Source organism: Callorhinus ursinus, unplaced genomic scaffold (assembly GCF_003265705.2).
Source record: "Callorhinus ursinus isolate GAN/ISIS: 27379988/994484 unplaced genomic scaffold, GSC_fseal_2.0 scaffold20, whole genome shotgun sequence".
In the NCBI taxonomy this organism is placed as follows: domain Eukaryota; kingdom Metazoa; phylum Chordata; class Mammalia; order Carnivora; family Otariidae; genus Callorhinus; species Callorhinus ursinus.
In genome coordinates this window covers 16,483,077-16,497,549 of record NW_027397082.1, presented here as the reverse complement: position 1 = coordinate 16,497,549, position 14,473 = coordinate 16,483,077, and the positions used below count along the sequence as shown (strand labels likewise).

The window sequence follows — 14,473 nt, the reverse complement described above, 5'->3', positions numbered from 1 at the left end:
CCTAACTTATTATCAAGCTGCATACTTAAGATTTGTACGTTTTATGGTATGTAAATTCAAACCTCAGTAAATCAATAAAAATGGATAAAAAGAAAGTAAAAAGAAAAAATGTTCTATAAGAATATTGTTATTAATAAAATATTGTCCTTGGGGGAAAAGAACAAAAGCGTATTACCTTTTATGTAGATAAACCATGAGGACTATAAGATCAAAAGCTCAGAGAGCATCCATCAAATTATTTATTTACTGTATACTGCATCTTGGCATTTTGCCAGATGCTAAGAAGCATACTGTCCTTCCCTTCAGACTATTTACCTCCCAGCAGTTCCTTCTTTTCCAATCCAAGTACCACTAGAGTCCAGGTTCTTATGACTCAAGGCCTAGTCTAGGTGCTGGATGCTTATAGCCACCTGCTTCTAGGATCGTCCTTTCTTGAATGATGGCTAAACTAATCTGCCCATGCACAATTCTATTTGGGGTACATCCCCATTCAGGAGTTTTTGATGTCTGTCCACCATCAGCTGAATTGAGTATAAACATCTTAGCTGGACATTCAAGGTCAGACATGGTATATATGTCCCTTTGTTCCCCACTAGCCCTGTGTAACACTCCATGCTCCAGACAGACTGGAGCACTTCTTGTGTCTCAACCTTCCTCAGTTTTTCTTGTCTCTGCAGATGCCATTGACTGAAACTCAACCTACCCTCATCTGCCTGTAACCCCATCCTGCAAGGGAGAATTCAAATCCACCTTCAAAATGACTTAACTTGGCCTGTTTCCCTCATTTGAATTCCCATAGCACTTTGTTAAGTTTCACTTTAATAAAATTATCTTAATCTACCTGATAATTATCTACTTGTTTAATTCTCTTTAATAAAATATAAATCCCTTGAGGGTGAAAATTATAAGATCATATATTTGCCATTTATGTCACCTCTGAGGCACCTTGCTTAGTGTCTTCCACATTGAAGAGGTTAGACAAATATTTATACTAAAGCATTTATAAAATACCATGAAAATTATTAGGAATAGTATAGAAGAAGGAAACAGTAAACAATATAAGACTACACATGATTAAGTCCTAAATTGTGTATAACATATTACAGATGTGACAACAGTTTGGAAAGGAGAAACATTGCTTTAGAATCACTTTACAAACACATATAGGCACTAATTTACTCTGTAGCAGTCTCTAGGATTAAACTTTGGAGCCAAAGGATAAGTAAAACATAGTTTTTGACTTTAAAGAATTGATACCTGGTGGGAAGACAAACATGCACAAAGGAAATTGTGAAAGCACAGGATGAGGCTCTTACAAGGGAGTGAGTCTGATGGAATCCCACAGAGGGGCACCGAACTTTTGCCTTAAGTTTGGGATGGCAGTGTGGATGCACGATTAGAGAGAACTTAGCCTGGAGGGTACAAGTGACAGTAAAGGGAAGCCATGGCGGGGGCAGGAAAGTCAAACCTAATGGCCCCAGTGAAGTCTGAGTCAGGCAATGGGAGCAGGAGTAGATGAGGGGTACTGTCCTGGGGGAAACTTGCTGTAGGAGGTGGTATTGAGCTAGAAGCTCAAGGATTCAGAGAGTAAATTGGCAAGGGAGTGAGCTAGGAGGCAGGTCTGTGAAATGACAGGAAGAAATGACTAGCTAGATCAGAAAACTCATCCTGGGGAGTAGAAGGAAAGAGTATGAATGGAGAAGGTAGGATCAAATTAGAGAGGGCTTGGAATCAAGGCAGAGCAGTCCTTGAATTGCATGCTGAAACGGTCTTTAAGGGCAGTTTGGCAGGGATGAGATGCCTCCTTTGGGTTAGCTGTAGATTAAGGCCAATGAAGTCAGTCCTAAGGTTGTTGCAGAAATCAAAATGGGAAATAATAAGAGGAACTGGAATGGAGTGCATTGGACAGATTGGGAAGCTCGCCCTGGTGAGGCTCCCTTCTCAAAAGGTCTACACCTAGCCCCTACTTAGTGGACATTAGCTCCTGTGACTAAGGCCCAACCCTGGCCACAGCTAATGGGACCAGTAATGGACACCAGATCTAAGGAGAATGGATCATATTCTCTTAGAAATTCTAACCAAGGAACACAAAGGTAATTTTCAAGATGGCAGTTAAACTTAAAAGAAAAAGTCATTGTGAAAAAAGGCTTTGAGAAGGGTGGAGGGCAGGAAAGGGCATAATTTGCTGATTAAACAGAACAGTCATATGTATCGGAAAGGATACAGCATAGGAGCTAAGAACTTGGACTCTAAAGTCTTAGTGCCTGGGTTTAGGTGTCAGCTCCACAGTTTACTAGTTATGTGAATTTGGGCATTTTTCTTAATCTCTCAATGCTTCCATTTTCTCATCTGTCTCATGGAGATGAAAATACATCTCTTTATAAAGTATTTTGAGAATTACATGAAATATACATACAGAGTATAGCAGAATGCCTACAGCCTAGTACAGTCAATAAGCACTAGCTATGAGGAACACCCACAGGACTTGGTAACTAACTATGGGGTAAAGGAAAGAAAGAATCAAAGATGGCTCTAAGAAGGAGAAAAATAGGGAACAAACATCCATCTTCACGTGTAAAACCATCACCACTGGCTACACTTCTAGGAATGATGAAGTAAAGCAGTTTCTCACCCGTTGGTACTTTGTCTTCTATCTTATTAAGTAGAGTCACCTTCAAGGTTTCTCCATTAACCATTAAAAGATGACCCTCTTCACAGCCAACATATAGGTCACTTGTTGGAGTCCAGCAGTGCACAGATGGGTGAAGCAAAGGATATAGATCATCTTTAGGCTTTAGGGAAAAATCAGAAACCTTGTGTTAAGACCGCATGCATGGTTTAAGAGCCAGAGAAATACCCAACAGAATAACTTCCAGAAAGAAACAAATGATTATGGACCTATGTATATTCATTGATCCTGCCATTTGCCAAGAGCTAAGTGAACTTATCCTTCCTTGCTCCATTTATCTCTCTATATTTTAATTCAGTAAGACTATATAAGATGGTCTTGCCAGCACATTTAGAGTTCTAGTGTCACAGATTTTCATGAAAATTTTGAGTAGTAACTTCTACACTGTTTTTTGGTAGAGTTTTTTGGTGTCTTGAATCTACAAAAGTCAGTGTCTAGCTAAGATCACCCTTTTTGAGGAAGACTTTTGTCATTGTTTCACCCTCCTGATTCTGCAGTGGGGTGTGGATATGATTTTCCTTGAATGGCTATGGAGAGGTTGGCCCAGGTCCTTTGCTTAGTTAGCTTTTATGGGAAATGAGAAGAGGACACTTGCCTGATTCTGGTGGCCTCTCTAATGTGGGTCATGAAACATCCTATGTGATTTTTTTTTTAAGATTTTATTTATTTATTTGACAGAGAGAGAAACAGCAAGGAGCAGGAACACAAGCAGGGGGAGTGGGAGAGGGAGAAGCAGGCTTCCCGCGGAGCAGGGAGCCCGATGTGGGACTCGATCCCAGGACCCTGGGATCATGACCTGAGCCGAAGGCAGATGCTTAACGACTGAGCCACCCAGGTGCCTGAAACATCCTAAGTGATTTTGATACCATGGAAAACTCAAAGAGGAACACACAAAATCTATGGAATGTGCCTAAAAGAAAAGTTGGCTTTGGGGAGTAAAAATAACATGGACAAGGATCTAAGACAAACTTTTCCTGTAAAGGAAAAGGCAGTGAATATTTTAGGCTTTGTGGACCACATAGGTCTCTGTCATATATCCACATTATATTTTTAAACACCTCTATAAAAAAGTGTAAAAGAACATTCTTAGCTTGGGGCCAAACAAAAGCCTGTCATGGTTTGTTGATCTCTGCTTTAGATTGTAATACCTCCCTGTGGTATGTCCCCTGCAGCTTTAAATACTCATGTCCGGCAGAGGAGAGCCCCCTTTGTCAGCATGGAGCAAGTCTCCTTTTAAATATAGGCCTACCTGTTGTCTTTCCTGGAGGTCAAGGCAGCTGTGGCAGCTTTTTAGGGCACATGCTCCTCACAGCACTGATTAAAATTCTGAATTCAGGATATCATAATAATAGTACTCCTTCCTTTCTATTTAAACAAGTCAAACATACTAGTTTACTTATTTATTTATATTAAGAACATAACATTTAGTACTATCTGAGCTTTTTGTTATGCTATAGCATTATTTAGAATTACATTAGCTATAACATAATGCTTTGCTTTCTTTAGAATCCTTACATCCATTGGAACAGAAAACATTTTTACTAAGCTATTGGTCAAATTAACAGAATTTTTAAGTTCCTTGAGAGCTCCAGGTTTATTGCATTCTTTTGTTCACATTTTCATTCATCTAACAAATATTTATTGGACACTTAACTACATTCCAGGTACTGTTCTAGACACAGGGATGTAGCAGTGAACAAAACAGATAAAAAATTCCTTGCCCTCATGGGGCTTACATCCTGGTGAGGGGAAACAGAATAAAAATAAGTTAAGAAGTTAAATATATAGAAGATTATATGTTGAAAAGCACTATGGAGAAAAATAAAGCAGAAGTTGGGGAATACTGCAAATCTATATAAACAGTCATTTTCCCATTAAAAACTCCTCAATATATGCAAGCCACCTTTCTAATAAATACTCAATTATTTGAATAATGTATTATATACTGTTCTTTTAATTTAGGACTGGTTTGTAGATTCAAGGTAAAGCAGGTGTGTTGCTGTCAAAGTAACTATTTCTACTGGATTCTCAACAGATATAAATTTGTTATGTAATTGATATTTAAACAAACATTTTTTGGATGTTGGTTATATACCAGCCATTGTGCCAAGTCCTAAGGGATCCCTCTTCTCAATAGGATGATCACTTGTTGAGGGAAGAAGTATCAACAAATATCAGAATCAGAAAACATGGTAGGTTATGGCAGAGGGGTGTTAAATATTATGGGAGCATTGATGAAAAAGCATGTGGTTCTTCTTGGTGGAGTGAAGGAAGCGTGGAGAGAGAATTATTATCATTTGGAATGGAATCTGAAATATGACTAAGGCAAAAATCATACATAGCAGCAGTCACTATGATAATTCTTTAAAAGGATATATTGACTTTGGTCAATGATTGATCTATTTCATGACCTCATAGCCTTGGATTGTTAGAAAATAAATACTTGATTAATAATCTGGCCACCCTATGGGCCAAAAAGGGGGGCACAAAACCACCCAAAAGGATTAAACTGCTGCTGATTAATTGATTTGTGGTATCCAATTGAGATTTGACTCATAGGGAAGAGTTACTCACTGAATGCCATTATTTAATCACCATTATTTAAAAGTTTCTTAGGTTGTCTTGATGACATCTAACCTTAGGCTATATATCACAAAGGGACAGACTCTTACATTATGGCAATGGGTTCAAAAATCTTTTAAAAAGCACACATATCTGGTTCTCACACCAGTGGATCTATGTGTATGCAACAGAAAGTGAAGATTTAAAACTTGGACTTTTCTGGTCTTATTATGTTAGACTAGTATTGTGTTTGACTTTTCTTACTTTACGATAAAGCTGGGCTTATCTTTCTATTACTCTTATCAATAAATATGTTCTGTGCCGCTTAAAAATGAATGTGATACAATATGGATTATGTGAACAGAAACTATAGTTTTTAATTCCAAAAATTTTAAAAGAAAAATGTGCCAATAATATAAAAATATTTGTTGATAATATCACCTCATTGTTTAGCTCTCTGGAATCATAAATCAAACATTTTGATCATTTGAAGACCGAACATGAAAAATTAGAATCCAACTTAATATTATTGCTTTAAAAAATGTAAGTTTCCAAATATGTTTCAGAATACTTGTTTATAAAAGGAATTCCTATATAGTGACTTCTGTTTAAAAAAAAAAAAGGTAGATGGAAAAAGAAAACTGGACACTTGAGATTAAATTCATTATTTTGGATCCAGTTTCTGCCCAGATAATATCTGCCTTTGATTTCCCCCATGCCACTGCTAGATACTGTTTCTCATGCCTTAAATAAGTTGTGTAATGTGATGCAGGCCTATTTAAAGGCATATGATGTGCCTTTATAGTGTTAGCTACAAGAGATATAATAGGAGTATTTAATATTTGTGATTTTGTGAAAGTCCATAGCCTGTCAATTTTTAAGACTCTTATTTATATAGATCAGTTCATTATTCATTTCTTTGCCGTTGGTTGGTAGCCACGTCATAAGAAATGTCATTCAAAGGAACAAATAGAATAAAGACATTTGAGATCTATTTTTGGTTATGCTTTCACTCACTGTATAGACATTAATCAATGTTTTAGCCATTTTTTCACCTTACTTATCTATAAGATGAAAAAAATAAATATTGGAAAAATGAATTTGTAATGTAAATGTAAAGTATATGGCTTTATTAACATTCCTTGTGTGATTTTAAAATGTAGAACTTTAGCATTAAATTTCTGTTTTCAGAAAAAGGTTAAAATGCACTGAGTAAAAAAAATCCTAGGCAACAAATATGTCTGTTTATTATGAGCATTTTAAAAAATGGTGGCTCCACATTTAAGTATTTAAAGAAGGCATTTCGTAGCATTTTTCAAATGACAAAGACAGATGCCTGAATTTTACATATTTTAGGTAGGGTTCATCCTGTTGTGCAAAATGTGAAAGACAAGGGCTCTTACAGAAATTTATGGCAGAAGAAAAGATTCTAGATGGTTGAAAATGTGGGTTCCTAGGCATCAAATACTAACTACAGAAGCATTTTTTTCAAGTTGTAAACCTTGAAAGCTGATCTATTTGTATTTACTTTGCTGCCCCATTGTGGCTGAGTGTAGTTGTATTTCTAAGGCTAGGATTTGTGCTATTATAAAGAATTGGTCATTTTCTGTATTTAAAAAGTGAACAATGATCATCCTTTAGAGGAAATACTAAGAGCATACACAACCTTTTCTCTTGCTTGCCAGAAATTTTTCATGAACTAATTACCACTGAGTTATTTTTAACATCTATAGCTTATTTCTCTGCAGTGGTCAAAATATTTGGGAGCTTCTACTTCCTTTATCCTTGGCTTGGAGTTCTAACACAAATATTAGCATAACCTAAGTTCGAGAGGCTTAGCAGAATCAAGCTCCTGTTTCCCAAAGGACCTGCCTGTGCTATCTCTGCTCCCTGCCTACCCCCTGACCTGCACCAGCAACCCACTCCCCCATCATTTACTGTGCTGCAGCCACTACAGGTAGCTTCTCAAACACACGGATTTATTTTCTTTCCCCCAGGGCCTTTGCACATACAGCACCCTCTGCCTGAACATTCTTGACCTGTTTGTAGCACTGAGGCTCCTTGTCCTTCAAATCTTATGGTAAGTGTTGTCTCCCCAGCGGCCTTCCTTGACCAGCATTTGTTAATCTCTTCCTCACGTCCACCCCCTCCCACTTATCCCGTTATAATAATTACCACATTTTGCAATGATTTAATGTATGTCTTTACTTTTGGTGTCATTGTTGTTGCTGTCTCCCTGATAGAATGTAAGCTCCAAGGGTAGAGATTATGCCTGGTTGGTCATCATGAGATCCCACTGCCTAAAACAGTGCCTGCTACATAGGAGGAGCTTGACAAATATGTTGAATGAATGAGTGTGTAGCTGTTAACAAACTCCTGTTTGAAACTTTCTTCCCCTATTTTCCATGGCCTTCTTCTCCTCTCCTGGATTTGTTCCACTTCTGTGTTCCTTGTCAGAGTCATCTTCTAACTCTCGATTCTTGGCAAATCAGTTTCCTCTCTGGCTCTCTTCCCTGACACATTTACTCTCCTTTCTATCATCCCTCCCCCACTCCAGTGCTCCACTCACCCTTCTGTGGTGATGACTCTGGCCTCAGTGTCTCTAGCCCTACCTTCTCCACCCGAGCAATAGGTCCGCTTGCCCAACTTCCACCTGGCATCTATACCTGGATGCCTTCCCAGCACCCCAAATTCAATCTGTCCAAAACTGAAATCAGGTCTGGGCTCCCTCTTTCTGTTATCAGTGCCATCCTTCCAGTTAACCGAACTCAAAACTCCAGAGCCTTCATTTCTTGTCCTCTCCAGGGCTAATCTGTATTGAAAACCAGGATGATCCTCTCTACCCTGCATGTCTCATGGGATGGTTATGAGAATCAACTAAGCGAACAGGAAGAGGTGCCAGGTAATTACCCTGAAAGTTTCTGCCTCCTCTCCTACTAGCCCAGCAATGGCTGACAGTGGGAGCACAGGTCCATAGATAAGATCCTTGGGCAGCGAGGTGGGGAAAATTACATCTGTTTCATTAAAAAATGATCCATCTTCCATAGGTAGTTTTATTGACCTTTAGAAAAAAGAGAAATCAGAATAATCAAATTAACAAAAACTAGTCACTGATATAACTATTACATATTGGTGATAAAAAAGGTGGGGGGGTATTATAACTTGTAAAAAAAACAAACAAGCAAACAAACCAGATAAACGCCAAAGAGTAGATTTAAAAATATATATCACAAAAGGACAATAATGCAGTTATAAATTAAGTACATAGGAATTCTCTAAAATTTTCAAAGTTGATATCTAAAGCAGGAATTATACATTTGAACACTGGCAGGACCAGGCAAATGAGCTGTGGCCAGGTGGGGGACTATGGCAAATGGGAAAGTGTGTTCCCTCCTATAGGTGGTATAGGTGACACTCAGTTCCAGCCAAGAGAGTTTGTTGAGAATTCTGGTTCCAAAATTTCAAGAGACTATCATAATCTGGATATTTATGAGAAATCTCTCAAATATTAAAATTTGGCAATTAATTCAAATAAAAATCAATGTGGGCCAAAATAAACATATAAATCTTCCTCTATTTATGATGGGGTTATATCCCAATAAACAAATATCCTAAGTCAAAATGCACTTAATACCCCTAACCTACTGAACATCATAGCTTAGCTTAGCCTAGCCTACCATAAATGTGCTCAGAACACCTACATTATTTGGGCAAACTGCATTAGTTGCCAACTCACAGCTGGGCAAAAATCATCTAATACAAGGCCTATTTTATAATAAAGTGGTGAATATCTCAAGTAATTGGTTGAATACTAAAATGAAGGTAAAAAACAGACTGGTTGGAAGGTACAGAATAGTTGTCAGTGTATAGGTTGTTTACATTCATGACCATGTGGCTGACTGGAAGCTGCAGCTACCACTGCTTAGCATCACAGAAGAGTATTGTAACACATATCTTTAGCCTGGGAAAAGGTCAAAATTCAAAATTTGAAATACAGTTTCTACTGAATGTGTATCACTTTGGCATCACCCTGAAGTTGAAAAATCTTAAGTGCAACCATCTTAAGTCAAGGACCATCTGTATATGTAGGTTGTATTCAGCTACCTTTGCAACCTCTGATATCAAGAATTCATTTTCAGGGCACCTGGGTGGTGCAGTCAGTTAAGCATCTGACTCTTGGTTTTGGCTCAGGTCCTGTTCTCAGGGTTGAGAGAGATTGAGCCCCGAGTCTGGCTCTGTGTTCAATGTGGAATCTGCTTATGACTCTTTCTTCTTCTGCCCCTCCCCCACCTCTCTCTCTCTCTCAAATAAATAAATCTTTTTTTAAAAATAGAATTCATTTTCAAATCTACCATATGTCTTTTAACCCATAATGTGGTTATAAAGTGGTGTTTGAAAAATTCATGGCTTTGTGCATTAAATTCAACATTTCGTTGGTTATGTCTTATGTATGATGAATAATTTTGAAAAATTATCATGAAAAAATAGTATCTACTATTCAAATTAAGGCTTGAGTGTTTTCTAATCCTGCTTGCTTTCTGAACTGGGACAATCCATTCACTTTGCCTCTCACTTCAGTTGCTTATAGAAAAATCACAATTGAACATTCAGAACTAGATGAGAATATTCAAGGCAAACAAAAGGAGAGAACGCTGAGATAAATTATTTGCCCACCTGGCAAGGATATGATAGAGACATTACCCATTTTATGAATGTCTCTGCCTAGAGACAGATTTGACTATTCATTGTGTTCTTATAAAAAAGAAATTGAGACACAAAGAGAACTGAACTAAAAGAGGGTCAGTACTCTTTGTTTAAAGGCTAGGTTTTATCTTGGTTTTACTCTAGGTTTTTGGGCTCTCCAGTTAGACAACTTTACATTTTCCTTAAGAAGGCAACTTTTTGGGGGCACCAGGGTGGCTCAGTTGGTTGGGCGACCACTTTCAGCTCAGGTCATGATCCTGGAGTCCCGGGATCAAGTCCCACATCGGGCTCCCTGCTCAGCGGGGAGTCTGCTTCTCCCTCTGACCCTCCCCCCTCTCATGTACTCTCTCTCTCATTCTTGCTCTCTCAAATAAATAAATAAATCTTTAAAAAAAAAAAGGCAACTTTTTGGAGGGTGGGGGCAAGATGGTGGAGGAGTAGGAGACCTAAATTTCATCTGGTCCCAGGAATTCAGCTAGATAGTTATCAAACCATTCTGAACACCTACGAACTCAACAGGAGATCAGAGAAAAGAATAGCAGCAACTCTCTGAACAGAAAAGCGACCACTTTCTGGAAGGTAGGACATATGGAGAAGTGAATCCAAGGTGATATTTGGGAGGATAGATGGTGGGGGAGGGGGCCTCCATTGGCCGCTACCAGCAAGTGATAGAGCCGTGGAGCACAAAATCACAACTTTTAGAAGTCTGCTCCGCTGAGGGATGTCACTCCAGTGGCTAAGCAGGGGATGGAACCCTCACTGGGACAGTGTGGTCTTGGGACCCTCAGGGTCACAGAAAGACCAGGGGTGCCTGAGGGTGGCAGACCTCCCAGGTATCTGAATGGGGAAGCCGGCTGCAGAGATGGAGCTGAGGCGCGGGCTCTCAGCTCGGGGTTGCCATAAACCGTGATCCGCGGCACAATCAGGCCACTGCTCCTCCAGCAGGGACCCAACAAGTGGCAGATCTGGGGAGACTCCCCTTCCTCCCCCGGGAGGAGCGGCGTGGGAGCGCACTGCAGGGATCTGCTGGGTTTGGAGACTCCACACGGGGTTGTGTGCCAGAGATAGAAACGTTCGGTCACAGGCCAGGTGAGCACGGAGTGGGGCCGGAGACGGGGAGATGGGAGTGATTGACTGCTTTTCTCTGGGGCTCACTGAGGAGCGGGGCCCCGAGTTCTTGGCTCCTCTGGGGCGGAGATTGGGAGGCCACCATCTTCACTCTCGTCCTCCAAAGCTGTACAGAAAGCTTGCAGGGAACAAAAGCTCCCAAGAGCAAACCCAAGCAGATTACTTAGCCCAGACCAGCAAAGGCAGGGCAATTCCACCTCAGGCAAAGACATTTTGGAACGACAACAGGCCCCTCCCCCAGAAGATCAGCAAGACCGGCCAGGCAAGACCAAGTTTACCAATCAATGAGAACTGGAAAACTCCAGTGCTAGGAGAATACTGCACATAGAATTCATGACTTTTTTCCCATGATTCATTAGTCTGTCAAAGTAAATTTTTTAAATTTTCTTTTTTCTTTTGCTATTTTTTTAATTTTTCTTTTTCCCTTTTTCAACCAGCATCTTACCAATCCCTTTTTTATTTTTATTTTTATTTTTTATTGTTATGTTAATCACCATACAATACATCATTAGTTTTTGATATAGTGTTCCATGATTTTGTTTGTGCATAACACCCAGTGCTCCACGCAGAATGTGCCCTCTTTAATACCCATCACCAGGCTAACCCATCCCCCCACCCCCTCCCCTCTAGAACCCTCAGTTTGTTTTTCAGAGTCCATCATCTCTCATGGTTCGTCTCTCCGTCCGATTTACCCCCCTTCATTCTTCCCCTCCTGCTATCCTCTTCTTCTTTTTTTTTCTTAACATATGTTGCATTATTTGTTTCAGAAGTACAGATCTGTGAATCAACAGTCTTGCACAATTCACAGCGCTCACCATAGCACATACCCTACCCAATGTCTATCACCCAGCCACCCCATCCCTCCCACCCCACCCCTACTCCAGCAACCCTCAGTTTGTTTCCTGAGATTAAGAATTCCTCATATCAGTGAGGTCATATGATACATGTCTTTCTCTGATTGACTTATTTCACTCAGCATAACACCCTCCAGTTCCATCCATGTCGTTGCAAATGGCAAGATTCTTATCAATCCCTTTTTTAAAAATCTTTTTTATTTTTCATTTTTAGAGTCATATTCTATCCCTTCATAGTAGTTAACCTTATTTTTGGTATATATATAATTTGTGCTCTCTTTAAAATTTTGGGATACAATTGCTTTATTTTTTAAGATTTTATTTATTTATTTGGCAGAGAGAGACACAGAGAGAGAGGTAACACAAGCAGGGGGAGTGGGAGAGGGAGAAGCAGGCTTCGCACCAAGCAGGGAGCCTGATGTGGGGCTCGATCCCAGGACCCTGGGATCATGACCTGAGCTGAAGGCAGATGTTTAATGACTGAGCCACCCAGGCACTTGGGGATACAGTTGCTTCTAACAGACCAAAATATACCCTAAATCTCTACTGTATGGCTTTGTCCTAGTCTCCTGCCTGATCACATTCTCTCCCTTTCTTTTTCTTGTTTTCGTGTTTTTTTAAATTTCTCTTCTTTCTTTTTTCAACCAACTTCTTATCAATTCCTTTTATAAAATTTTTTATAATTTTCATCTTTATAGTCATATTTCATCCCTTCATTGTATTTACCTTTATTTTTGTACATATATAAGTTTTTCTTTCTTTAAAATTTTGAGAGGCAGTTTCTTCTAACAGACCAAAATATGCCCAAAATCTAGTGTGTGGCACTGATCTATGCACCAGCCTGATCGTATTTGATCATATTCTTTTTTTTATCTTTATCTTTTTCTTTTTTTTATCTTTATCTTTTTCTTTTTTTTTTCTTTTTCCTTTTTTCTTTCTTTCCCTTTATTTTCCCCCAGTTTCAGGTCTCTTCTGATTTGTTTAGTGTATATTTTTCTGGGGTCATTGTTACCCTGTTAGCATTTTGTTCTCTCAGTCATCTATTATCTTCTGGACAAAATGACAAGACGGAAAAAAATTACCTCAAAAAAAAGAAAAAGAGGCAGTACCAACTGCCAGGGACCTAATCACTACAGACATTAGTAAGATATTGGACCTAGAGTTCAGAATGATGATTATAAAGATACTAGCTGGGCTTCAAAAGAACATGGAAGATGCTAGAGAAACCCTTTCTGGAGAAATAAAAGAACTAAAATCTAACCAAGTTGAAATCAAAAAGGCTATTAATGAGGTGCAATAAAAAATGGAGGCTCTAACTGCTAAGATAAATGAGGCATAAGAGAGAATTAGCGATATAGAAGACCAAATGATGGAAAATAAAGAAGCTGAGAAAAAGAGATATCAACAACTACTGGATCACAAGGGCAGAATTCGAGAGATAAGTGATACCATAAGACCAAACAATATTAGAATAATTGGGATCCCAGAAGAAGAAGAAAGAGAGAGAGGTGCAGAAGGTATATTGGAGCAAATTATAGCAGAGAAATTCCCTAATTTGGGGAAGGAAACAGGCATCAGAATCCAGGAGGCACAGAGAACCCCTCCTCAAAATCAATAAAAATAGGTCAACACCCTGACATCTAATAGTAAAACTTACAAGTCTCAGAGACAAAGAGAAAATCCTGAAAGCAGCTTGGGACAAGAGGTCTGTAACCTACAATGGTAGAAACATTAGATTGGCAACAGACCTATCCACAGAGACCTGGCAGGCCAGAAAGGACTGGCATGATATATTCAGAGTACTAAATGAGAAAAATATGTAGCCAAGAATATTATATCCAGCTAGGCTGTCACTGAAAATAGGAGAGATAAAAAGCTTCCAGGACAAACAAAAACTAAAGGAATTTGCAAACATGAAACCAGCCCTACAAGAAATATTGAAAGGGGTCCTCTAAGCAAAGAGAGAACATAAAAGTAACATAGACAAGAAAGGAACAGAGACAATATACAGTAACAGTCACCTTACAGGCAATACAATGGCACTAAATTCATATCTTTCAATAGTTACCCTGAATGTAAATGGGCTCAATGCCCCAATCAAAAGACACAGGGTATCAGATTGGATTAAAAAACAAGACCCATCGATATGCTGTCTGCAAGAGACTCATTTTAGACCCAAAGACACCTCCAGATTGAAAGTGAGGGGGTGGAAAACCATTTACCATGCTCATGGACACCAAAAGAAAGCTGGGGTGGCAATCCTTATATCAGACAAATTAGATTTTAAACCAAAGACTGTCATAAGAGATGAGGAAGGACACTATATCCTACTTAAAGGGTCTATCCAACAAGAAGATCTAACAATTGTAAATATCTATGCCCCTAATATGGGAGCAGCCAATTATATAAGCCATTTAATAACAAAAGCAAAGAAACACATCAACAACAATACAATAATAGTAGGGGACTTAACACCCCCCTCACTGAAATGGACAGATCATCTAAGCAAAAGATCAACAAGGAAATAAAGATTTTA

General features: G+C 39.0%; 1 protein-coding gene across 1 annotated transcript in view; it reads right to left on the bottom strand.

Annotated features, from left to right (window-relative positions):
• Positions 1–14,473, bottom strand: part of CFAP43 (cilia and flagella associated protein 43) — a 107,135-nt gene that overhangs the window by 79,504 nt on the left and 13,158 nt on the right. Inside the window, exons 4-5 of the mRNA XM_073904229.1 lie at positions 8,162–8,312; positions 2,633–2,792 (exon numbers count right to left, since the gene is read on the bottom strand). Coding sequence (XP_073760330.1) covers positions 2,633–2,792; positions 8,162–8,312 — 311 coding nt within the window. The remainder of the gene's footprint in view (positions 1–2,632; positions 2,793–8,161; positions 8,313–14,473) is intronic.